At 58.2% G+C, this 23153-nt stretch overlaps 1 protein-coding gene across 2 annotated transcripts in view; it reads left to right on the plus strand.

The window, feature by feature from the left end:
- The first annotated feature begins 265 nt into the window (after positions 1-265).
- The window catches only part of LOC131664274 (lachesin-like), a 30405-nt gene continuing 7517 nt past the window's right edge, over positions 266-23153 (plus strand). For both annotated transcript variants that reach the window (XM_058935240.1, XM_058935241.1), the window contains exons 1-2: positions 266-407; positions 21395-21478. In XM_058935240.1, coding sequence (XP_058791223.1) covers positions 314-407; positions 21395-21478 — 178 coding nt within the window. In that variant the 5' untranslated portion in view covers positions 266-313. The remainder of the gene's footprint in view (positions 408-21394; positions 21479-23153) is intronic.

Genomic DNA, 23153 nt, shown 5'->3' on the forward strand with positions numbered 1-23153 from the left:
CGCGCCAGAGGTCGCGAGCGATGCGCGCGCTCGCGGCGACGCGACACACAAAGTAGCGAGCGAGCGAGCGAGCGAGAGAGAGAGAGAGAGAGAGAGAGAGAGAGAGAGAGAGAGAGAGAGAGAGAGAGACGAGGTCGACGAGACGACGGAGGACAACGAGGAGGAGGAAGAGGAGGAGGCGGAGGAGGAGGAGGAGGAGGAGGAGGTTGCCGGCCCGAGTCTCTCGGCTCGCGCAGGACGAGCTACGGGCGCCAGTCGGCGGAGAGCAGTCGCGTAGAGCTGGACTGTCGGGCGCACGCGGCCGGCCGCCAGGATGCAGACTCACGGCGGGCTGAGGAGCCTCGTGCTGCTGGTGGTGGTGGTGGTGCTGCTGCTGCCGCCGCCGCTGCTGCTGCGGCTCGTCGACGGTGAGTGTCGTCTGGCGAGTGACGTCGCGCCGCCCGGGCCGCTGACTGGCAGACGCCGAGCAGAGCCGCGCGTCGCAGCCACGGCAATTTAAATTCATTTGGGGCGCGAGTCTGCTGCTCGCAGTTTGTCAAGCGGCGCGCCGAGGCAGGTTGCCGCAACTTTGCTAATTATTTGCCAGCACGCGAATTAAGCTGCTCCCCGGCTCGCACGACCCGCGACCGCCGACTCGCCCGGCCCCCGCAGTCGACTCGACTCGCAGGTGGTTGCAAGCGGCACGCGATACGCGTTAAGCCTCGAGCGTTCTCAAGTGCACGCTCTATGCAGCTGCGATACAAGGCTATCGCTCGACACCTAGTGGCTACTCTCTCTCCCTCTCCAGATAAGCGTTTTATCCGCTCTCGCCCCCAGCCAATCGCATTAAATGCCCCCGCGCGCTCGCGCTCTCTTTCTCTCTCTCGCTCGAGCCGATAACCGCTGCGCTTCTTTTTATCCTTTTCTCTGTCTGTCGGTTGGCCATCGGGCGTCGCGCGCCGCCGCTTATTCTCATGATGCTCAGATCAATATTTGGCATCCGGTCGGCGACAGGGGTCCACGAGCAGCGCGACGCGATCGCCGTCCCGTGGAGCCGCTCGTTACGTAAGCGCGTCGACGGACAGGTGCAGGCAGCCGGGGTGGGGGACGCGCGAGCGAAAATGACCGCTGGCGTGGCTTTGGCGTTGGCGCGAGAAGTTTCTTTTCTCGATGGGACTGCGAGTGCACGCTGCGGGCGCACGCTCAAGTTTGAAGCGGAGAAATTTGCATGGGGCGCCCGCGCGTGAGAGAGAGAGAGAGAGAGAGAGAGAGAGAAGTGCGAAAGGGGTTTGCTTTTCTGCAGACTGGGCAGGTGGGCGGGCGGGCGGCAGAGTTGGAGCTTTGGCGTTTTGTGTGCGTGCACGAGCAGTGCGATGCAGCAAGTTAAATTAGTTCGCTAATTAATTTGAGCGAAAGGTGGGCGCCGCTTCGACTAGTGGCAATCATGCGGTTAATATCGAGCATTTATACGAGTCGAGTCGGCGAGCGGGCCGCCGGCGCGATATCTGATTATGCCCACAGCGATAGTTATCCAATCACGGGCGGCGGCGCGCGAGCGCCGAAAAGAATGAGCTTTACAGCGTCGATGACGGACGCGAGGCGTTAAACGCTTGTCAGCCGCCGGAAGCCGGGTCGCACGCGATGTCTGTCGGTCTCTCGAATCTGCTGTTCGAAAAGCCGCGGCCAATGTTGTCCGGAGAGCCAAGGAGGGAGAGAGAGACAGAGTCAAGTCCACTCGGCTGCAGCGGCGCATTCCTTCGCTCGCGTCCAGTCCTCGCTCCTTTCCTCCGACTGCAAAACACATTCTAGCAGCTCTGGCTGTCTCCGCCTCGAGTATAAATTCATTACATTCTTCCGCGAAGGGCGAGCGAGAGCGGAGAGACAGAAAAAGAGGCAGAGAAAGAGAGAGAGAGAAAGTCGCCATGTTGGCCGTTGTTCAAGTGGTCCATCCACAATGAAAAGCAATGTAGTTCTATTGCGAGAGGCGGGGAACGGATTCAAAGCTGCGCCCGAGGACGAAAGCTCTCTCTTTTTGCCCGATCGTTTCTTCGAGACGGAGCTGTGTTTGGAGCCCGGCCAGATAATCTGCGACAATAAATTCGCCCTAGCGAGTCCAGCACTTTTTCCAAGTTTTACCTGGCTGCCCGACTAATTTGATTGTTTTGCCTTTTGCGGGCAAACAGCCGAATAACAAACCTTTCCCAATGTTTTATGTAATATGCAAATGCTGACCAGGCGGCGGCTCTACTCACATCCGGCGTGAATCTGAGCTGTCAAAACACGCGCCCGGCCAATCGATCAATCACTCGATCAATCAAGCCGACGCTATTTGCCTCGCTTTTCTTTTTCTCACTTTCGCTCCTCTGGCCGCGTCTCTCGCTCTCCCTCCCTACCTCCCGCCCTCCCTGCAGTTTCGGTTGTTTCGCGCTAGAAAAAAAGTTGTCTCGCGCGCGAGCTCGCTCGGACGGCGTCGCTTTGTGCTCCGGGAAAAAGCTTATAGCGAATAAATGTGTAGTAGTGAGAAATTCGATAGCGAGATAAAGCCGTAGTGGCCGTCGTGTTCGGCGTCGGCGACGAGTAGGTGGGTAGGTGGGTAGGCGGGCAGGCGGGCAGGCGGGCAGGCTGTAGGTGGGTAGTTGGGAGGAGAAAACTATTTGAGAAATCAACCCCTGATTCGTTTACCTTGTGAGAAATCCACTTCCAGCGGAACGAGAGCGAGCCTCTGGCATTGAAACCCGGCTAGCCAGCAGGCTGCTGGCTCTTTCTTCCTTCCTATTTTCTCGCTGGCTCCACTCGCGCAAGCTCATCTTTTTATCGCGCCAACAAAGCCGCGCTGCTGCTGCTGCTGCTGCTGCTGCTGCTGCTGCCTTCTCGTCTTTCTCCTAATGCTGCCTACAAACGGAAGAATAATATTCACGGGGCCCTCTATTCACGGGCTAGTTTCGGCTTAACTCACGACTGCTTAGCATCTGGAAAGATTTGCAGAGAAAGTCAGCTTATCTTGCACGTTGTTTGGTTCGGAGTTTAGTAAGCCGCATTTGCGTAAATCGTATAGAGATTTAGCTCAAATCTGCTTACGTTAACTCGGCGAAATGGGAATAGCTGGCGAGAAAAAGGCCAGACATTAATTATTCTCCTTGTAAAATTTCGGGCGCGCGCCGCTCAACAAGTCGATAACAAGCCGTCGCGGCTATCTGCGAAAGCAAAAATAAACAGCTCGATAACCGGGCAGCCGAATAAGCGGGTCGACCGGGTCGCCTGCGTAATTCATGCGCTCGACTCGGCGCTCCGAGCTCGCCGCGGGCGCGTCCGCGAAGGCGCTCGGTCCTGATCGGCGCCGCTTGGCCGGCATCCAGTGCCGCCAAAAACCAGCGCGGCCAGACGCAACAGATGAGGCACGATTATCGATCGCCGCTCGGCCGAGGAGCCGCGAACACTTCGGGCCCCGCTCGCGCGCCCCTGACTCCGCCACTTCATTTCTCCTCGTTACTCGGGCGCGCGTCGGAGCAGCGGCCGCACAGCTCGTCGTTAGCGCCTGGCCGTTCGCCTGATGGACGACGCTGCGCGCTCGGGTAGGCTCGCCGCCTCGTATTATTTGCCAATGAGCGGCGCCGGAGCGCGACAGCCTCCGCTCGATTACTCACGCGTTAATTGTCACGTCACGAGCTGCTCTGCATTGATAACGTTCGCGTAACAAGACCAGACGAAGACTGGAAGAGCAGTAGCAGCCGGGGAGAAACAGCTGAAGGATCGGAAGGAAGGAAGGAAGGAAGAGCGAGCGGCCGACGGGGGCAGGATGGAGGAAAAAAGGTCGATAAGAGAGACTGTCGAAAGAAGCGCGCGCCGAGCAGATATTCGAGTACCACTGCAAAAATTTGTTAAAGTTCAGGCAGCGCGCAGCCGAGCACAATAAGGCTGTGGCTGTAAGGCAAGATTTTTTGAAAAGATAGCTCGTACAAAGGCGAGTATATCTGGTTTCGCGGGTAAGATGATGATGATAATGTTGATGAAGAATGAAAGTAATGGGCGCAAAGAGTGCGCGCTAAGTTAATCGGGGCTCCTTCGCGAGATAATTCAATTATACAGGAGTTAATAAGAGGAAAAGCGGCTGGTCTCTCGAGTTTGTGAGTAATAGCGCTGCAGGTGTATTATGAAAGAGGCTTAGAAGGGAAGATCGGCAGGCAGGCAGGCAGGCAGGCAGGCAGGCAGGGTAAATATTTCGAGCAAGCGCGCTCAAGCGGGCATCAATGTAACGCATACACGTGCACAGTGTGAGGAAAAAATAGCCCCGGCGTTTTTCCTTTTGCGCCGGATTCTTTGTTCAGCCTCGGTTGCGCTCTCGTTTATTGAGGGAAGAGCAGTGGCAGCGTCAGTTCAGTGACTTTCAAAAGGAGCGCTGCACCCTCTTTCTCGCTCTCCCTCTCTCCCTCGGTCTCCCCCTCTTCCACGCTCTCTCGCTCTCTCTTCCAGCCGCACATTTTCTGCGGTAGCTCCATTAAATAGTTACGCGGAAAAACGCGCAATGCTCCTGGCCGGTCAAAAAGAGAAGAGGCAATATCAAGAAAGTGCCTCTTATCCAGCGGCTCCCTCCCTCTTAGAATGCAGCCGTCGGCCGGCAGCAGCAGAATTTAAGCAAAATGTGATGCAGCCGGCCAAAACAGCCCCTCTGGCTCGGGGCTAGCAGCTCGCCTCTCGAGCACTCTTTTGAAAAGCTGCATAAGCCGATGAAAGCCGAGGGATTCTATTAAAACTGACCCTCGAGCGCTGGCAGCCGTCAATTTGTCGATCTACCTGTTTGACTCCGGCGCGCGCGACACCACGGCCGAGTGCATCGGGCGGCGCCAGTTAGCGGCGCAGCGTCCGCGAGTGCGGCCCCGACTCGGGCGGACGTCGCGCGGCGGCTGGCCACCGAGCGGAGCCAATCTCGCGACGGCGCCTCGAGATCATTGGATCGCGAGTGCGGCTCGACTTGCACTCCCTCGTACATTGGCTGTCGGTCCGTGGTGAGCGGGTGCAGCCGTACGTGTCCACCAGTTGCGGCCGAGCTGCGCCTGCCGCGCAACCCAATCATATATATCTCGATTTGGTCGTGGCCGCGCGGCGCCGACTTTCCCTCGCGGCGCGTCGCCCTGCGGAAATCGAGTTTTTATTCGATCTGCGCGCGGCGCTCGAGATCACGTCCCGGCCGGCTGATTCCGTTCTGCGGGCCGAGCCGCGATAATAGGCTGCGCCCGTTGGCAGGACGCGGCTCCAGGTGGGCGCTGAATATTAAGGCGCCGAATGCCATTAGGCAGCCGGGCGCAACTTTCGGCCGGAGATAAAGAAGAAGGCGGCCGAGCAGCGCGACGGGGCGCGCTCGTGTGCACCTGCACGGATAGAGCGGCGGCGCGGCGCGGCGCGCCGTGGCGCATTGGCGAGCCGTATTGGCTGAGCTTAATGTGCGACCTAGATTTATCCTGGCGCTGGTAATCAATCGTCGGAGAAGGCGCGCTCGCTCGAGACGAGCCAGATTGCAGCTATATTTATCACGTCGAACGCGCCGCGCGCCGCGCGCCGCGCGCTGGCGTCATTTCCATTATTCGCGGAGGCGCCGAACGCGGGGCCGCGCGCGCCCCGCGAAAAACGGACGCGGGCGCGCCGTCGACAAATCTCGCGACGGCTAAGCCGCCGCCGCGTGTTCGTCTTCGAGGGGCGCGAGGGGCCCGCCGAGACGCGAGGATGCTACGGGCCGCTCACCGCCGTGGCTCGCCCCGCCAGCCATTTATCAGGGGACCCTCATTAACCGTCTGCACCGCAAATAAAGCGCTCGCCAAGAAATATCTTATCTCCAGGTCGTTTCTTCTTAGCCCTTTCCTCGCCTCGCCTCGCCTCGCCCCGCCGCGCCGTGCCGCGCCGCGCCGCTGTTCCGCCACTGCTCGGCAATCGATTGCAGCCGAGTGCCGCCACCGCCACCGCCGCCGCCGCCACCGCGGCTCTGATTTTTTTCTCGTTGCAGCGAGCCAACACATACAGTGTCAACCGTCGAGATAACAAGCGCTCGTCGAGCGCCAGCCGGTACTTTCCAATACTTTGCGACGCGCCGCGGCGGCAACCGCGGCTCGGATGCGTGCACGCGCGCGGCCGCGCCACTCCGCACATCGTCACCGGCTGACGATCATCCGCAGGAACGAAGAAGAGGACGCGAAGGGGCGGGAGGCCAGAGGAGATAGGGGCAGAGAATTGATCGCCGGCAGCTGGGTGGATTGGCTGTGCGCGCGGATGTGATCGGGCTGCGAATGGTTCGGCCGAGTCAGCGAGTCACCATTTCGAAGCGAGCCACGTGCGACGCGGCGGGGCATACGCGTACACACGCGTATATCTATATACCGCGGCTCGCGCATTAACGGCCCTCCCGGACTCACTGACCGACTCTGCGCGGAGCTTCATCGACATGAGCGTTTCCGGAGCTGTGCCATTGAATTTCATTGGCCAGCCTAATCATCATGTTTCTTTCATGGGCCATTCATCATTAGAGCGGAGCTGCACTGGCTACAATGGCCCGAGTGGCCGTCGTCGCCGTATCCCACCTGCCCGCCTGCCTGCCTGCCTGCCTGCCTGGCAGCCTGGCAGCCTGCTCCTCTCGGCAGCTCGCGAGCTCGATTAAAATAAGAAAGCCTGGAGCTTGAGGCGGATACCGGTGGAGGGTGGCTCAAAGCGGTACGGCGACGTGAATCGCGTGACTGCTAAACCATCGCATCAGTTTGACTGGCTCTCTTGCCTGCTTTCTTTCTCGCCCTATCGCGAGTTCGACCTGATCGCGCGCGCACACAGACTCGCGCTGTTTGCGGCTGCCGACAAGCCAAGGAAAACTCGAGCGAGGATGTATCTGCGCCGCCGCTCTCCCTCCCGACCTCCCTCTTTCTCCCCTGCGCTTGCGGGCCTTAAACGTTTATCTTGGGAATATTTATGTTAACGGCACGCGTCCCACTCAACGCGACACTTTAACAGTTCTCCTCGATCTATAGCGGGCACGCTTTATTCGGTCATCGCACGCCACGTCGACTTCTATTTTCTTTTCGTCAATCGACTTTCAAAGTGCCTCGCGCGCGCACGTCTTGGCTACGTAAGTACTACCTGCAATATGGCGAATCTTGCGAGTTTCTTTCGTTCTGCTTAGCGTAAACGGCGGCTTGTGCAAGCTCGGCAAGCCCGTCGGCCCGCCAAAGCGTGGCCCAAGTAAATTGCGACGAGTCCAAATGAAAACGAGAAGAATTTGAACGTGGCGCGCATTCGTCAAGGGTTAACGATCACAAGACGCTGATTGCTCGGCAGACGGATTAAGGTAAATTAGCCGGGCCGCGACCCACATACGCGCATCGTCGAGCGAGCGCCGAATCGCTAGATCGTCAATTATTAAGGCACAATCGATAATCTTACGAGGAGACCAACGGCCCGGATGATTGGCCGCGGCGCGACCGATTAGGTCTCTGGAGCAGAAGGAGGCTCAAGGCGCGTAGTGGCGGCCGATTGCCGGCTGTAATGGCCGCGGCTAGTTGCTCGGAAGGAGAGAATAAGAAGCGCGCGGCAAACAGGTTGCAGACGAGGCTGTTTAAAAGTTGAACTGGGGTGCGCGTAAGACGGAGGCTGCCGCCGATCGCGGGCCCCGCAGCCGGTCGGGGAGCCGGTCCGAGAGCCGCGGCGCGGCGCAGCCAGCGCCAGCCGCGTATCGGTATGCAGCGGCAGGCACTTGCCAACAAAAGCCCCAGAACGAGACGCGGCGCGCACGTACAAAAGTTTGGGAGAAGAGCTGCCAGAGCATACACAAGCCCCCGGTATTACCGAGTGCTCCAGGCCAGATTTCTCTCGCCTGGCCACACGTACGCAGCACTTATCTACCGCGCCACCCCAACCTACTTCGATCCTTCTTTCCTTCCTTTCGCCCGGCGCCCCGGCGCTGCTTAACTTCGCCCCGGCCCTGCAACTCGCTCGCTGCACGCGCTTACACCTGCGTCTCGATCACTCGGCGAATCGGCTTTTCACCTCTCCGCCCGCGTCTGCTTCTGACCTCGTTTGGCCGCCCGACCCGCATCGACCATCATCATATCGCTACATTGATACTTACGAGATACATATACATGGATATATGTGTACACATCGGACGAGGCTACAAACTTTCTGAAATATGTATGACTCTCAAGAGCACCCTGGGAAAATCCCCCGGAAAATCTCTCCCTCGGGTATTTTACCGAGTTTAATGCGCTTGTGATGCTTCTTGTTCGATTTAAGCAGCTTGCCGCCGGCCGCCGGCCGACGCCCGCTGACCGTTCTGCTCGCCTGCGATACAAGCCCCCCTGCCTAAATCGCGCTCTAATCTTGCCCTCATTTACAATTCCCGGCTTTCGGCAGCTGCTATTCCAACGGCGACGGCGATATCTATTTTTCTCGGCGCGCGCCCGACGCTCTCCAGCCGCCCATCTCCGGCTGGGCGTGACTCCATTAGGAATCGCGACGAGGACGGCGGCTCGAGTCGAGCGTTTTCTTAGTCCTCTCTCTCGCCTCCCGCTCCGCCGCCGCTGCCGCCGCTGCCGCCGCTGCCGCCGCCGCGCACTCTCGCTCTGTTCCTCGCTCGCGAGCGCCTAAAAGGATATTCCGTGTCTGCGCGCTCCTTTTGTCGCCGCTCGATTACGTTAAACATTGACGAGCTTTTACCGGGCGGCTCGCTCGCTCGCTCGAAAAATACGCCGCGCGACCGCGCGTCCTCGGCCACGGCTTCATTCCCACGGCAACTCGGCCAAATGGCGAAATTGCTCGGAGCGCTGAAATAACAATTATTCCGCACGCGGAGTATCGCAGCTTCCAAGCCGGCCTCTCTAAATTGTTCGATCATTATCTAGCACCATTTACCATTCAGCTTTTGGTCATCCTATTTTTGCGCTTTCAAGCTGAAAAGACCTGAAAATTACCCTCTGTTCCCGCTAACATCGCAACGAGAATGCATTTACCTCTCTCACTCGAACAATAGACTAATGTACATATTGCCAGCCAAGCAAAAACGGCAAAAGAAAAACAATTTCACTTTTAGCGTTGACGCATCATCATAATAAAAGCAATAATGAGAGTAGCAAATAATAATAATAAAAATACCAGTTGCGATATAGTTGTAGAGAACAAGCAACACGCGTTCGCTGTAGTCGAGCGAGTGAGTCGATAGAAGAGAGGAGAAACGCATCGGAGGTTATAGCCGTGCGAGTCTAGGTGACTGGGCATTGTTGTGCGTCTTTTGAAAGAGCTTGACTGGCTGCTCGATGCAAAGCGTCGATGAAAAACCAACTTATTTTTCTTTGATTTGATGCATGAAAGCGGGCAGATGTGAGAGATGATGGAGCGAGAAATAAGAGCAACAAAAGACGAGTTGAGAAAGAATACCGGCTGAGGAGATGGCAGCTTTGTGGAAGACAAGAGGCGCGCGAACATCCCATTTTCATCATCAAAAGGCAGGCAAGCAGCCCCTGTCTCAGTCAGTTTTCGCCAACGAGCAAACATTCTGAGAGTTTCCAAGGAAAGCCGAAGGGAAGAGCGCGCGATTTTCGCGTTTATTTTTTTCTTCATCCCCCTTCCTCCTCCTCTTCTCTTTTTTTTCTTCCAGCGCGAGCAAAAACACAAGGTTTGTTAAATTGAAAGAAAAAGGAAAAAAAAACAATTCGAAAGCGCTAGATGAGCGCGAGAGTTGCGCTGAGCGGAGCAGGGTGTCTGTCGAAGGGGAAGAAAGAAGGAAGCTGGTTGGCAGGAAGAAGCTAGCTGGTTTTTCCGCTCGCTTCATTTCGGAGCGCTGGCTGGCAGTTATGAGACGAGCGGGGGCCCATCCTTTGCCGGCTGCGCTGTTAAATTTCGCCACCTCAGCATCGGGGCGGAGGAGCGCGGCGCCAGATAACGACTTCATTTGGCCGCTCATCAGATATAAATGACATATTCTCTCCAATCGCGTTGACTCGCGGCTGCCCTTTTTTGCTTCTTGCCCCGACGCTCGCAATTCATTCTTCGTCGGCTCGAGCTCGGCGGTGCAGACAGCTCTGGTATCGAGCGCCGCGCTGAGCCGAGGTGGCGGCGGATTCGCGGCGGCGAGCACGTCGAAGCGACGCGGCTACGCTTGTAATGTAATGCGATTAACTATTAAGCGCGTATATATACGTGTATCCATTGAACGCGTTTGCACGCTCGTGAAATCTGATCAGCCCGAGAGAGAGAGAGAGAGAGAGAGAGAGAGTTCGCCTGGGCGGGGGTGCACGCGCCGAGCGGCGTCAGCAGCGCTTCGCTGCACTTGACGCGCTGTTTATAATTTGGCTTTGGGCACGCGGTCCGGAAAAAAATAGCCGAGGGCAAGTTTAGCAGTGAGCCGTCTGTCGGATTGATGGGGGAGGCGAGAGCGCGCAAAAGCAGTTCTCGTCGGCGGCAGATAAAGGCAGACTGCTGGAGAACGCGCGCGAGCGGAGAAAGAGCGAGGTGGCCGACGATTTCTGGCATCGTTAAGCCATTCCAGCGAGCGCGAGCCGAGGCGGGATGGGCGATGGGCTTAGCGGAGACGTGGCTTTCTGGCCTCTCGTCGATTTGCGCTTTGCGCGCTCGGAAAGCCGCTGAAAGGATCTCCCCAGGGATTCGATTTCTTTTTGCCCGACTGGCAACTCTCAGCCTCCCCGTGCCCCTTTATCTTTCTATTCTCGCGCTTGTATTCCAAGCCCGTCGCTTCCTTCCTCCCCTTAAATCTGCTCCGCTCAATCGAGCATTGCTTCTCAGTTGCAAAGCCCCGAACTCGAGGGCGGCGTGGCCCGGTGCTGCTCTCGCATCGGTCAATGATGTAGATCTGCAGCAGCCGCAGCCTCTTGAGCCCACGCCGGATAGATATGTTTTGCTGCAGCCGCGTTAAATCGAAACCGCAGCCACAGACTATCCTCATGCATGCCAATTTCCCCAACGAGATTTATATCTTGAGGTAAATACCTGCCACCCTCCACCCGGCGACTCCCACCTATACCTAGAGGCTTTTGGGCTGCCGTCGCCGCCGCAATTTCTCGATGAACAAAGTCACGTAGAAAAACTTGGCTGCGCGCGAATTACCATGCGGAATCATCGGGCCGCGCGTCTCCCGGTCGGGCGCCAACTTCAGCTCGGCGTCCGTGGCTCCCTGCCTCGGACAATAAAAAAATATTAGCTCTGCATCGAGTCCAGAGCGCACTGGAAAATAAATACCCCCACCCGACCGCCGCCAGTCTTCCCGCCAGCCCCGCAGCCCTTCCCGCTGCCCTCGCTCTCCCACGTTCGCCAATCGATATATAAATATGCGCGACTACAGTCAATCTACTGTTCAAACCTCGCCTCCATTTACTTTCTCTCGAATTTCACTTATCTTTTTTCCCCGGCCCCTTTCTCTACAACTAAATCCGATATCGCTCCGCCAATTTCCAACGGGGCTTGCGACACGTCGACGAAAGTAGCGACTCCAAATTCCGCTGTGTTGCTGGGCCTGCAAACCGGCCGACAATTAAAAGGAGTTCTCCATTGAAAGCAGCTTTAAAAGGCCGTGCGTAAGCTCCGGCAATTTGTCATATCGCAGCATTAGCTCAGTTAGATAAATCGCGGAGTCGCGCCATCGGCTAAATTGTAGACGCATGACTGCGTAGTCGCATTGTGGGATACCGACAAATTTCCGTCGGGCTAAATTGACCAAAGTAGTCGCATTACTCTCTTCGCGGCCGAAATTCAGCAAAAGTTTACGGCAATAATCCTGTGATTTAGCGATAGCGGCGCTGCTTCTCTAATCCTCGCGGCTCGGTTTCTTCCTCTCGGCGAGTGCAGCGGCGTCGCGGCCGCTATCGGCGACGGAACGACGCGGACGAGCGGAGGGCTAACGAGACAATTCGGTGCGCTCGGCGTCGGAGGCCTGGCGGAAGGGGCGCGCGCCGTAAAAAGACGGAACGCGGCGCGGGGTGCGCGGGGTGCGCGGGGTGCGCGGGGAGGCGGCCCCGCGGAGAGGGCTGCTGCAATGGCTTCGGCAAGTTTTTCCAGTGCAAAGCGTCGGCGGCCGAGTTATTTGCCGAGCTGGAGGCGGCCGGGCACGTAAATGACTGGTTGATGAGAGCGCGCCGCAGCGACGAGCGCCACTCGGGAAGCGCTTTTAAATAGCGCCGCTCGGCGTCGAGCTTCAAGCTTTAATATAGACGCCTTGTCCGACAGCCAATGCAACTCCCGGAACTGGCCGCGCGCGCCGGCCCAATTCCGCAGACACACCGCTGCCAAACTTTCGTTCGGCTACAAGTTTTTCACTTTTTAATATTGTGCGCCGGGCGACCGTTTGCAAACAGCGCGCCCGGCTAAATATCGTTAAAAACCAAAAAATTAGTTGCGAGCGCTTAGGGGAAAGGTCGAGATGTCAGTAGTTGCGCGCGCGCGCGCGCCTGTTACCGGAGAGGCAATTTCCAGTCGATTGTCGCGTCGCGAGCAAGGATGCGGAGAGCGGCAGATCCGATAGCGGCGCCAAGAAAAATCTAAGGGGAGAGTGGGATGCGGTTAATTGAGAAAAATTGCCGGCACAGTCGTCAGGAGGGCACGGATCTTGCCAGTGGAGCCAAGTCGAGTAGAGTAGAAAGAGAGAGAGAGGGAGAGAGCGGCAGGTGTGAGAGCATTACGCGAGAACTAATTGCCTCATCAAAAGACTGGCTGAAGTCAGTGCGGAGCTGGGTACGCTGTTGTGATTCATAGCTTCACCGGGAAAGGCAAAGAGAGAGCGAGAGAGAGAGACGGAGGAGGGGGGCGTCGATCAATCAAAAATAACAGGGAGCTGCAATGCAAACCTACGCCTTATCGGGCCTCGTCGACTCGCCATCGGTGCAGTGGCCGATCACACCTCGGGATGAAATTCTTCGGCGCCCTCGAACGCAGCGGCGAGTCGATCGACTTGGATTGCCGACGCAGAGTCGCATTGTCTTGGCGCTAGGCGGTGGTCGGGCGCATGCAAGCAACTGCGAGCCGCGCTCGCTCGCTGATCGATACGTAGAAGCTCGCGCGTAAATGCAATATTGCTCTCTGTCTCGCTGGCGCTCGCTCGGTCTCGCGCGCGCGCGCAGCCCCTTATTACCAGTCCACATTACCCCCGAGGCCAGACAGCCGCTCCCCTCGGATATCAGGATATCTGACAACGCTCGGCAACCGAAAGCTCTTTGGCCGAGCGACCTGCGAACGCTTTATTTGCCGGTGTTTACAAGGGGTCAGCGGCGAAATAGCGAGGCGAATGAGCAGCCGGAATAGTGGGCTTTTATTGGCGCGAGGGACGGGGCTAACGCGCAAAAGGGCCGCGAAGAATGTATATATAGACAGGGGGAGCAGGAGAGACAGGCAGAGCAAGAGGAGAACGGCGGCGAGGTAAGGCGCCGAAGCGAGGCGGGCTTTTCGCTTTGCGAGAAAGAGGAGATTTTTACAGCTCCGCACGCGATGTTAAATATTTAACGGGCCGGGCGCCGTAATAGAGAAGGAACGAGAGCGTGAGCAGAGCGAAAGCTCGCGCAGCTGGAAAAAAGACGTCGGGGACTGCCGGCGAGCGGGCGGGAGGGACGAGAGGTGGCGGGGGGGGGGGGGGGGGGGGGGGTAGAGCCCGCTTAAGCGAGCGCGAAATAAGAGCGCGAAAATGGGATTGTTTCCCGGTACGCGCGCGAGCTTGCACTGCGCGCCGACGCCTCCGGAGAGCCTTGCCTTGCCCCCTTTGTTCGGCGGCGCTTTTATTTGTTCTGTCTCCCCGCTCTCGCGGCCGATTATTTCATCAGGCTAAAGCCGCTAAGGATGCGTCAACGCGCGCCGACAGGTCCGTCGAAAACAAGCCACTCGGCCGCGACTCTCCTCGGATATCAAATCAACGAAATGGGCTGGCTCCGAAGGGGAGTCGCGCTTCAAAGCACTTATCCGCCGGCAGATCTTTTCCAGCGAATATGGCTGTAGCTGTCATTGTCGGGTGCACAGTCGATGATCGTTATCGCGGCCGCGCGCCACGCTCGAGAGCGAGCCCTCGGCGGATCCCGTCGTGATGAGCGAGTGCAATATAGCGCGTGGGCCTTGGATGCCTCGCTCGGTGCACTCGTGAAAATCGAATTACTTCTCGCCGTCGGCTGGGGTGCGCAGTCGGGAAATGAACTTCCCGATCCTTCAGTGAAAATGTACATATACACTTCGGTTCTGCTTTCTCTCCTCCGCTGCCTCTCGTCGCCTCAGCCGCCTGCTCCTTATCTCGCCTCGCCGTTCCTCTTTTCGCACCTTTGAAAGCTGTGCCAGTCGTTTTCTAGCAATCTCCACCTCGGCTTGCGCTTTTGCCCTTTCCATCTCTCTTTTGTCTCGTTTTAAGTCGACTTATCATGCAAATTTAATAACGGAGACTGGGCTGCAGTGCAATTTTTCCCGCAGTCAAGGCTCGCCGCGGAGCGCGCGCTTGTTGCTCGTCTCGGTGGCGTCGGCGAGAGGCCAGAGCACGGCCCCGGTCTGCTCGGAGGCCCGCGCATGTGTGTGTGCGCGCGCGCCAGCAGTGCACTGGCAACAGTGGGTCCGCAACAGTGAGTCTGCCGTGGGAGACGATGCTCCGCGATGGTGGCCGCACGTGTAGCGGAGCCGCGCAGGCGCGCCACGACGGCGGCTGCGACGAGGGCAACCGCCGCCGCTGCCGCCGCGGCCGCCGCCGCCGAGGACGAGCTCTCGCTGGCGGCGCTGCTCGCTGCCTGCGGCTCCGCTCAGTCGAAGCTGTCGCGCTGCAGCCCAGCCGTAGGCGCTTGTCCGCTCGCGCTCCCGCTCCTTGATGGAGGTCGCGGCCACGCCGCCGCTCGCCCTCCTGGCGCTGGTCCTCGTGCTCGCGCCCGCGACCGTCTCGCTCCTCCCGGCCAGCCGCCAAGGTCAGTCAACTCGCCTCCCGCCTTTGTCCGGCTTCTCCACTCTTGGCCCCCGCTTGGCTTGGGTGCAGGTGCTATATGCGCAGTATGTCGGTACGAGGAAAGACAGGTATGCGGGTGGGCGAGGGGCGACGACTACTGGCGATTGGCAGTCGGAGCGAGCGGCGGCGGCGGCGGCGGCTGCGGCGGTGGGGCCTCGTTTGAGGCGACATTGTCAGCGCGCGACCGAGGGCCATGCATCGCACGGTCCAATATGCGCGCGAGGATGTTTCGAGCGGAATTAGGATGCGGCCGTGATTGACTCATCCGAATTGATGCGGACTATTGTTCGTCACGGGACATTGTGAGGCTCGACGTGCGCTCCATCCACTTGTCTGCCCTGCTCTCTGCCTCTCTGCCTCTCGCTGTGCACACAGCCAAAGTCATTAATATACAGCGCGCGCCGCGATACCCGCAGAGCCACGGCAAACCCTTGTTAAAGAGAGATGGAGGTAGCGACGGAGAGCGCCTCTCTGGCAACCATCTAGATTATGCCTAATCGAGTGCAAAATCCACTTTGCCTACTGCTCCCTTCTTTTATTTCGACTCTCGGTCGAGCGCTCCCGCCCCCGCCCCCGCCCGCGCTAAGGAGTGTGTTTTCCTCTCGGAGCCCGCTTTGATCTAATAGTTGGCCCTCGCGGGCCAATGAATTAAACAGGCCGAGATTAATGGAACTCGACTGGAAGAAGCGCAGCGGCTCGCTTTTTTCGCAGGACCCGGGTTCTGTCCGCCACTCCATTACCCGGAGCTACAATCCTCCAGCTATATATGTACGCGGCGACCAACACATCGAACTTTTGTCCAAGTTAATTTATGGGCTTGGGATTAAGGGAGTGAAATAGAGAGGGAGAGAGGGAGCGAGGGAGCGAGCGCGCGCGCGAGGAACGGCAATTCTGCAGTGCGGCCGAACTAGCCGACGTTCGCTCGCCCTCTCTGTGGCGCATTTCTTCCGGCGCGCTCTTTTTGCCACCTCCGTTCTTTCCTCTCAGTTCGGAGCGAGCTTTAAAGTATTGCCGGAGTGGCGCGAGCCCCAGGAGTCGACGACGACGCTCGCCGCCAATAAAACCGTTCTTGCCGGGACCGCTTGCCGCGTATTGCGGTCGTCGTCGTCGTCATCGTCGTCGTCGTCGAGCCTCTGAAATATTCGTTGACTCGCCAGCCGACTGCAATTAGCAGCGATAAAATTGTGCCAAAGCGCGCCAGCCGCGACGGGCGTCCCGCCTCGCACTCGAATAGGCCAGCTCATCGGCAATTCAGCGAGACTGTAGTCGCGAAATGTAGGCGAGGAACAAACCGCCGCGCCGCGCGTGTGGCTGGGCGCCAGTGCGCAAATCCCCGCCAGCCCGAAAACAGGATGAGCGCATTAGCCACATTAGATATTTAAGGGGTCGACGCTGCTAGCTCGCCTCGCCTCGGCTCTGTCGATCTTTTCTGCCTCCAAATTGCGCCAATCCCCGACCGCGCTCCCCCCCGATCGTTCCCTTGTCCGCGCACTCGTCGCGCGCTCGCCGAGTGCCCGGATCGTTCCCCAGCTCGCTAGCAGCGCAGCCGAGCAATATGAAGCCGCGCGCGGCTACGCGGCTCCATTGTGCGAAAAGCCGAGGGCCAGCGGCGCCGATCTGTGCCGCGGCGCGTCGTGGCAGGCAGATGAGGCGCGCCACAGAGGCCCGGGCTCATTGTGCGCCCGTCACAGTTATTTACGCCTCGGGCGGATACTTGCCGCAGCGTCAAGAATGCACGTAAATTTGGGGATCGAGGCCGATGTGCGCGCCGCTCGCTCGCTCGCTCGCCCGACTCCCCGTCCCGATAATCGATCTCTTCTGCCGCAGCCACTCGCGTCTAAGCAGCCCGGCCGATCCGAAGAAAGGCTCCACCTTCCCAGCGAGGACGGGCTTCGCCCCGATCGAGTTGTGCGCCCCGAACGTTAAGCACCCCAAAATAAAATGTATATATCTGCACGAGCCCGCGCCGCTCGATTCGTCATTTGGCTGCGTTGAAATATCTGCGCGCACGATTTGCCAGAGCCAGCCGGTTGCGAAATATACAGTGATAAGAGCCAGCGCCGAGGCGGCCTGGGGCCGGAAGAAAAACAAGTGGTGGTAGCGATAGTGCAATCTTCCGGCGATGTCACATTTTCCGTCTGGCCGACTCCCTGCCGGTTACGTGTTCCAGCCGCCGCCCGCCCGCCCGCCCGCCCGCCCGCTCCCCTTCTGCCCCCTCGACCTCGGCCCCCAGCGAACCGTATACACAGCGGGGAAAGCGCTTTGGCCCGATTGAGACGACTCGGTCGCGTCATATTCCAGAAGCTGATTTTCACGCTAATTTCGGCGGCACACTCATTCATCTCGTCGCGACGAGCGCCGACAGTTTCACCCGACAGTAGGCACACGCGTACACTCGCAGCGCCGAATTGCGCGCTCCTCGCTCGCAACCTTCCATAGCTGGATTCGCAACGTTGTTTTTCCGCTCGCTAGAGAACCTCGTGCAAGTCACACGTTAAAGTTGACGGCAGCCTGAAGCGTAAACGTTATCACTCGGAGGATCGGAGCAGCCCAAATGGCTCTCGGCTCGCAAGCGAGAAACTGCAGCGACGGGACAAACAGAGGCAGGCGTTACGTCGAGGAGGAGGCCACGCAGTCGGGAGTGTCGAGCTGTCCGTGCTCGGCGCAGTTTAACGTCGGCAGAGGGCCGCGCGGGCAGGCACAGCCGCGAGAAGGGCAGCCGAGATTGGAGCGACGGCCGGAAGAAAGCTCGAGGGACCTGCGCGGATTCGAAGCTTTCGCGGCGTGATTTCGGCCGATCGCCCGGCGACGCGCTTTTGCTCGGCGAGCCGCGGGTCGCGCTCGCCACTTGGTCGGCGGCCACGCGCGGCCGAGTTCGCCCGTGGCGCCTCGATTCCGATTGATTGGTCAGCGGGACGCGAGGCAAAGTTTGATCGGCTAATTAGCAGGGATGGAGTCGCGAGCGCGGGGAAAGCCAGCGGCACGTGTCAATATAAATGTAAATGTCGTCGGGACGCGCGGCGCCGCAGGGGCAGCGAGGGCCGGCGAGCGCGCCGAGGATACGTCCCGCGAGGGCTATTCGCCGCGAAGAATATTGCCGAACGGCGCTCCTCGCTGCTCGGAGCCCCGGCTCCCGCGCGCGCGCATACAGTCGGGCGCACTTCCTTGCCCATTCAATTGTCTCCTTCGAATGCACCTCTCTGCCGCACGCGCCCATGCTTCAGCTTTTATGGCCCTCCGCCCGCCGCCGCGCGCTCACCAATGCAAATCACCGGCAGCCCATCGCCGCCCGGCCCCTGCCCCCCGCACCCTGCCCCCCTTCGACGGCTTTATTGGCGCCAGTCCGCAGGCCGCTCCGCGCACTTCCCCGTGGCTGACTGCATCGCCGGCTGTACTACTGGCGCGGGGCAGCCGTCCGGCCGCGAGCACGCGCGCGGCAACCGAATCCTGGCTTAGCGACGGCCGCTGGCGCAGCTCGAAAACGCGCCGCCGACGAGCCGCCGACGTTTTTCGCGCTCTATCTTGTTCCGCGGGCCGGCAGCTGCAACGCGCCCAGCCAGCCATGGCGAGGCGCGCGATAACAAAAGGTTATCTTTGCGCCGAAACATTGTTGCCGCGCGAGCCAATCTGAACACTCTTTCTCCGGCTCCCCGGCGGGTGCAATGCGCAGAACCGTTTGCGCGGATGCTTTCGCTGATGTAGTCGGTCCATCGTTCACTCATCGATCGACACTCGCTATATCCACTTGTGCCGATAGCGCTTCACTCGATTCCCTTTTAACAGAGACAGATGACCTTTATCAAGGCCCTTCGACCTTTTTCCCGCGCGAGCATTTCACTTCGGACGCGCACGCCTCGCTGTCCGTGCAGGCAGCTGCAGCGGTGCGCGATGGATTGGCCGGCTCGCCGACGATCAACGGCGCCGCAAGCGCGTCAGTCGTGGGAGCTCGACGGACATCGTCGAATGACCTTCGGCTGGAATAATCGACGCGTCGCACGTCGCGGACGGGCAACGCCGTTGATTAATTGGATCGAATGGCGCGAGTGGATCGCTTGCGCCTTGGCGCGGCTGCATGTGCAGCGACTAGCTACGAGACGGGAGGTAATAAAGGTGGGCTGGCGTCGCGCAGCCCTCGGCTTAATTCAAAAACTTGCTCGCTCGGCAGCCAAACGCCGCGCCTTCGCGTTAAGTTTTCATTTGAGAGAAAGGCAGCAGCAGTAGCAGCAGCATCAGCAGGCAGTAAGGCCAGAAGTGGAACACTGTCAGGAGAGAATGAGAGTCGGCGGCGGCGGCGGCGGCGGCGGCGGCGGATAAGAGGACAGAACTACGCGGGTTTTCGCTGCTCGGCTGCACGTGCAACTTTGGCGCTTTCAACTCGGCTACAAGTGCTTGCCGCGCCGGACCTGTACACCGTGCTCGCGCAAAGAGTGGCTGCTGCCGCTGCTGCTAATCTTGAATCCGGCGCGGTCCGCAATTGTCGCCAACAGCTGCACGCGCGTCGTTAGCCACGAGAAAAAGCGAACCGTCCGCCGAACGGCCGAACGCCGATGCAGGCAGCGAGTCTCGAATCCGAGCAGCTTGCGGCCTATATTAAAAAACGTCTCCGGCAGATCCGAGCGGCGCAAACTTTACAAGTATAAATTATTCAAAGACTCTAAGTATATTACGCTCGGTGCTCGAGGTGCTTTAATCTTTCGACGGAATGGCATGATAAACGAGCGCATTTGCATGACAATGTAGACGGAGTTGCGAATAATCAAAGTGAAAAAAGGCCGCGATTATTGCATAATTGCCGTCGCGCTGCGGAGGTTGAAAGAGTCCGGGCACAATATCCGCGCGTCTCCAGTCGATGCAACGAGATTGCAGCGTTTTTCGAGCGGTCGCCCGGCCGCCCGGCCGCCGGAAGAATTAGTCAAAGCGTGACTACGGCGACGCCGAGACAGAGACGCGGACGAGCGCTACGAGAGCCCCTCAGACCGGGCAAAGGCACTTTCGGGGGAAAGACGCTCGCGAGCTCTCGAGAGCTGTGCCGCCGCCGAGCCATAGCAGCCGCCGAGCTGTAGCAGCCGGCCGGGGTCCGCTTCGGCTCGGAATTTTATTGCCCGATATCGCCGCTCGAGAGATAGGCTCGTAAACAAGATTTGCGCGTAGCTTTGCAAAAATCCCGGTCATGACAGCTCTCGGCGGCCATAAACTAAGGACAAATTGTACGAATCGCCGACTCGCTTGACCCCGCGACCCCCGCGATCCCCGCGTTTCGTCGACTGAGTTATGTATCGGCAGCTCGGGACTGGGCCGCATAATTGAGTGCTCCATGAGCCGTGCCAAAATAGGCCCTGCGATCCCCCATTACTCGCCGGCTAGTCGGCGGCTCTCGCTCAAACTTAGCTTACGGCCGGCGCTTCGGGCGCCCGCTCGTTGCGCGCTTGTAAAGGACGGCGTGGCCCGTGTCAACTCGCTCCGCCCTCGCGCTTGACTGCGTCCTCTTGCCGACTCCGTCTCGATTCGAACGTGCGCTTGCTCGCGCCGGCCTCGTTCTCGTCAAGCTTGTCCCAGCTGTTGCCGACACTCGCGCTGCAGCTGCGATGCCGATTCGTTCGCACGCAAAGGTCCGGTAGCCGCGAGCAAAGCTACGCAGTGATCCCAGTGGCACGCTGTACTTATCGATTTTGAGAGATGGCGCGCGTACGTACTCATCTCTTAATCCTCTGTCACGCGCTCGGTAATATCAGCAATTCCCGGACCCCTCCTCCCTGCCGCTCTCCAGACACGACACGCGCGCGCGCGCGCACCCTCCCTCCCACCCGTTATCTTTTCCCGTAATTATCCTTGTCACATTCGGCTATCGTTTCTTTTACATTGCGTTAGTTTCGCCGAGCTCGTCAAGTTGCGCTCCGGCTGTCCCGAAAAAAGGCTCATCCAAGCTATCGACCGTTCGAATACTGGCGATTTACTCTAATCAAAAGCATACCGAACGACTCGACGGGTTATTTTATATTTGAGAAGCTTCGTTACTCAAATAAACAGTTGAATGCGAAGTCGCCAGATGCTTTCAGCTGTAGGACGATGAATTTAGCCAGCACTTCGCGAGATTGACTTACCAGCGGACTTGGACAAACACGTTTGTCTCGGTAAATCAATGCAACGATTTGCATCTAACGATTTAACGGATCGAGTTTTGTTACGACGTTCGATGAACTTTCCGCTTGGAGGATTTTCGCAAACCAATGGTTCGAGGGCAAGTTACAGAACGAAGGGATAGCTGCGATTGCTGGCTAATGCAGGCGATCGATCGTCACTAGCGGGCTCTACATAAAAATGCAAACCAGTAGTCGAGTCGTAGAGATAAAAGAGACAGAATGCTGGCAGAAGCGAGCCAGCCGCACTGTCAGAGGCGGCGCTCCTTAAATTAGAGCCGCGGGGTGGCTATAGGCTGGCCCTGCTTATTGTTTACGCAATGTTCTTTTCTGATTTCAGGTCGCCAAACTAAGAATTTCCAGTTCTACGGAAAAGTTTCCAATCATCATGTGCCACACGATAGCTCATTGGGCGACGAGCATGGTAAGCGCACTTTCAATGCACCAACTTTCGCGTTACGGAGGCCCGGATCTCCGATTCTCCGCTTAAAATTCTTCGTTGGTTCTTGGACATGCTTCTGTCGCTCTATCAGCGCCAACTTGTCGCGTGTTATCTGACGATTGTTATTGTTTCGGCCGGGCGCTTGTGAGTTGTTATCGAGTAGCCGTTCGAACGCCTTTGTCGACTGCAGCAAGCGCTGCTCCATTCTTTTTTCACGCTTCTTGCGCCTTCGGACAGCTGTCGCTTTGTCGGCCAAGTTTTTCGTCAACGTAAACCCTTTCCGTGCTTTTTTCAATGAGAAAAGTAGCTCGCGATAAGACGGGAATGCAGTGCGCGAAACGTGAATCTAACAATTTCATTGATTTCAAAGTGCCTTCCGAGTCCAGCGAACTGCCGTTTGCGTCACGCGGTATCAACGTCGTCCTCGGTGCGGCCAACTTCATAAAGATCGGATTTATTAAAAATTTCAATGCGAAATCTCCATTGACTCGGCTACTGTAAAGCGAGCGAGCGTCAACTGGACTCGAAAAGTAATAAAGTTTTATATGGCCGGCCGTGCTCTTTTTCGCGATGTCCTATTCCGGTCGAGCGTATTTGCAGCGCGCGCCTCTCGTCCTTTTCGGCAATAATTAAAATTGCACGTTCAACTGATCTTCGGTAGTTTTTTTGAAGCGAGCACGCAAGACGAGAGCACGGTTATCGTGGCTCGTGTACGGGCGATAAATTTTCCTCCGCTCAGTTTTGCAAAGCTTGCCGAGCTAATTATTGTTACTAGCACCGACGCGCCGCGGCAGCGAACGATTGGCGATTGTGTCGCTCGTTGGAAGAAATCACTTTTTCTACCGCTTCCGAGCCGTAGCGCACCACCAAAGCCCCGACGCGTCGCTCTGCTGCGCCCGGTTCGAGAAATACGTACGCGAGACGTCAAGGTTTCATCGATGACACGTGTTAAGGCGAAAGAGCAAATGAGACTGTCGCGCGAAGCGATGAAAAAGTATAATTGACGTCGGAGAACGGGAGGCAGGGTGGGCGAAAGTTGTCCGGAAAGGCAGCTGGTCCTCGAGATATTTGGACTAACGATAGGGCGAGATTTAGGGAGCGAGTGGGTTAGGGTGGCTAAGGAGAAGATTAAGTTGAACTCGAGTTAATGCAAGTCGGATCTGCAATTAGAGGCGCGGGAGCCTGCAGGGATCTTACGCGGATTTCTCCTGACGTGTGACGCTCGCGCGTAATCGAGGCGAATTCCCGGCGAACAATTTGCGGACACGGGGCAAACAAGCGAACAGAGAGAGAGAGAGAGAGAGAGAGAGAGAGAGAGAGAGAGAGAGAGAGAGAGAGAGAGCGAGGGGGGGCACGTCCTCGTTCAGGCTGAGTAGACGTGCTAGCCGCTTCCTGATTTTCCGTAGACGACCGCGAGAGACCAAGTCAAGTGAACCAGTCGCGCACGAGATGCAAAGCTCGGCAGCGCGCGCATGAATATTAATAAAGAGCTCTCGAGTGTCCGGCTCAGCCGAAATCCACGCGAAGCCGTAACGACAGCTCGACGCATCATCGAGATCGCGAGGCTCCTCGTCGCGGCGTGTCGCGCGCATCCCAGAAGCTGCGCTTTTTCGCGCGCGCGACGTCTGTCACGCCACTAATTAATCCTTTTCGCGAT

The sequence above is a fragment of the Phymastichus coffea genome, unplaced genomic scaffold (assembly GCF_024137745.1).
Source record: "Phymastichus coffea isolate CEN01 unplaced genomic scaffold, Cenicafe_Pcof_1.1 PCOF00043, whole genome shotgun sequence".
In the NCBI taxonomy this organism is placed as follows: Eukaryota; Metazoa; Arthropoda; class Insecta; order Hymenoptera; family Eulophidae; genus Phymastichus; species Phymastichus coffea.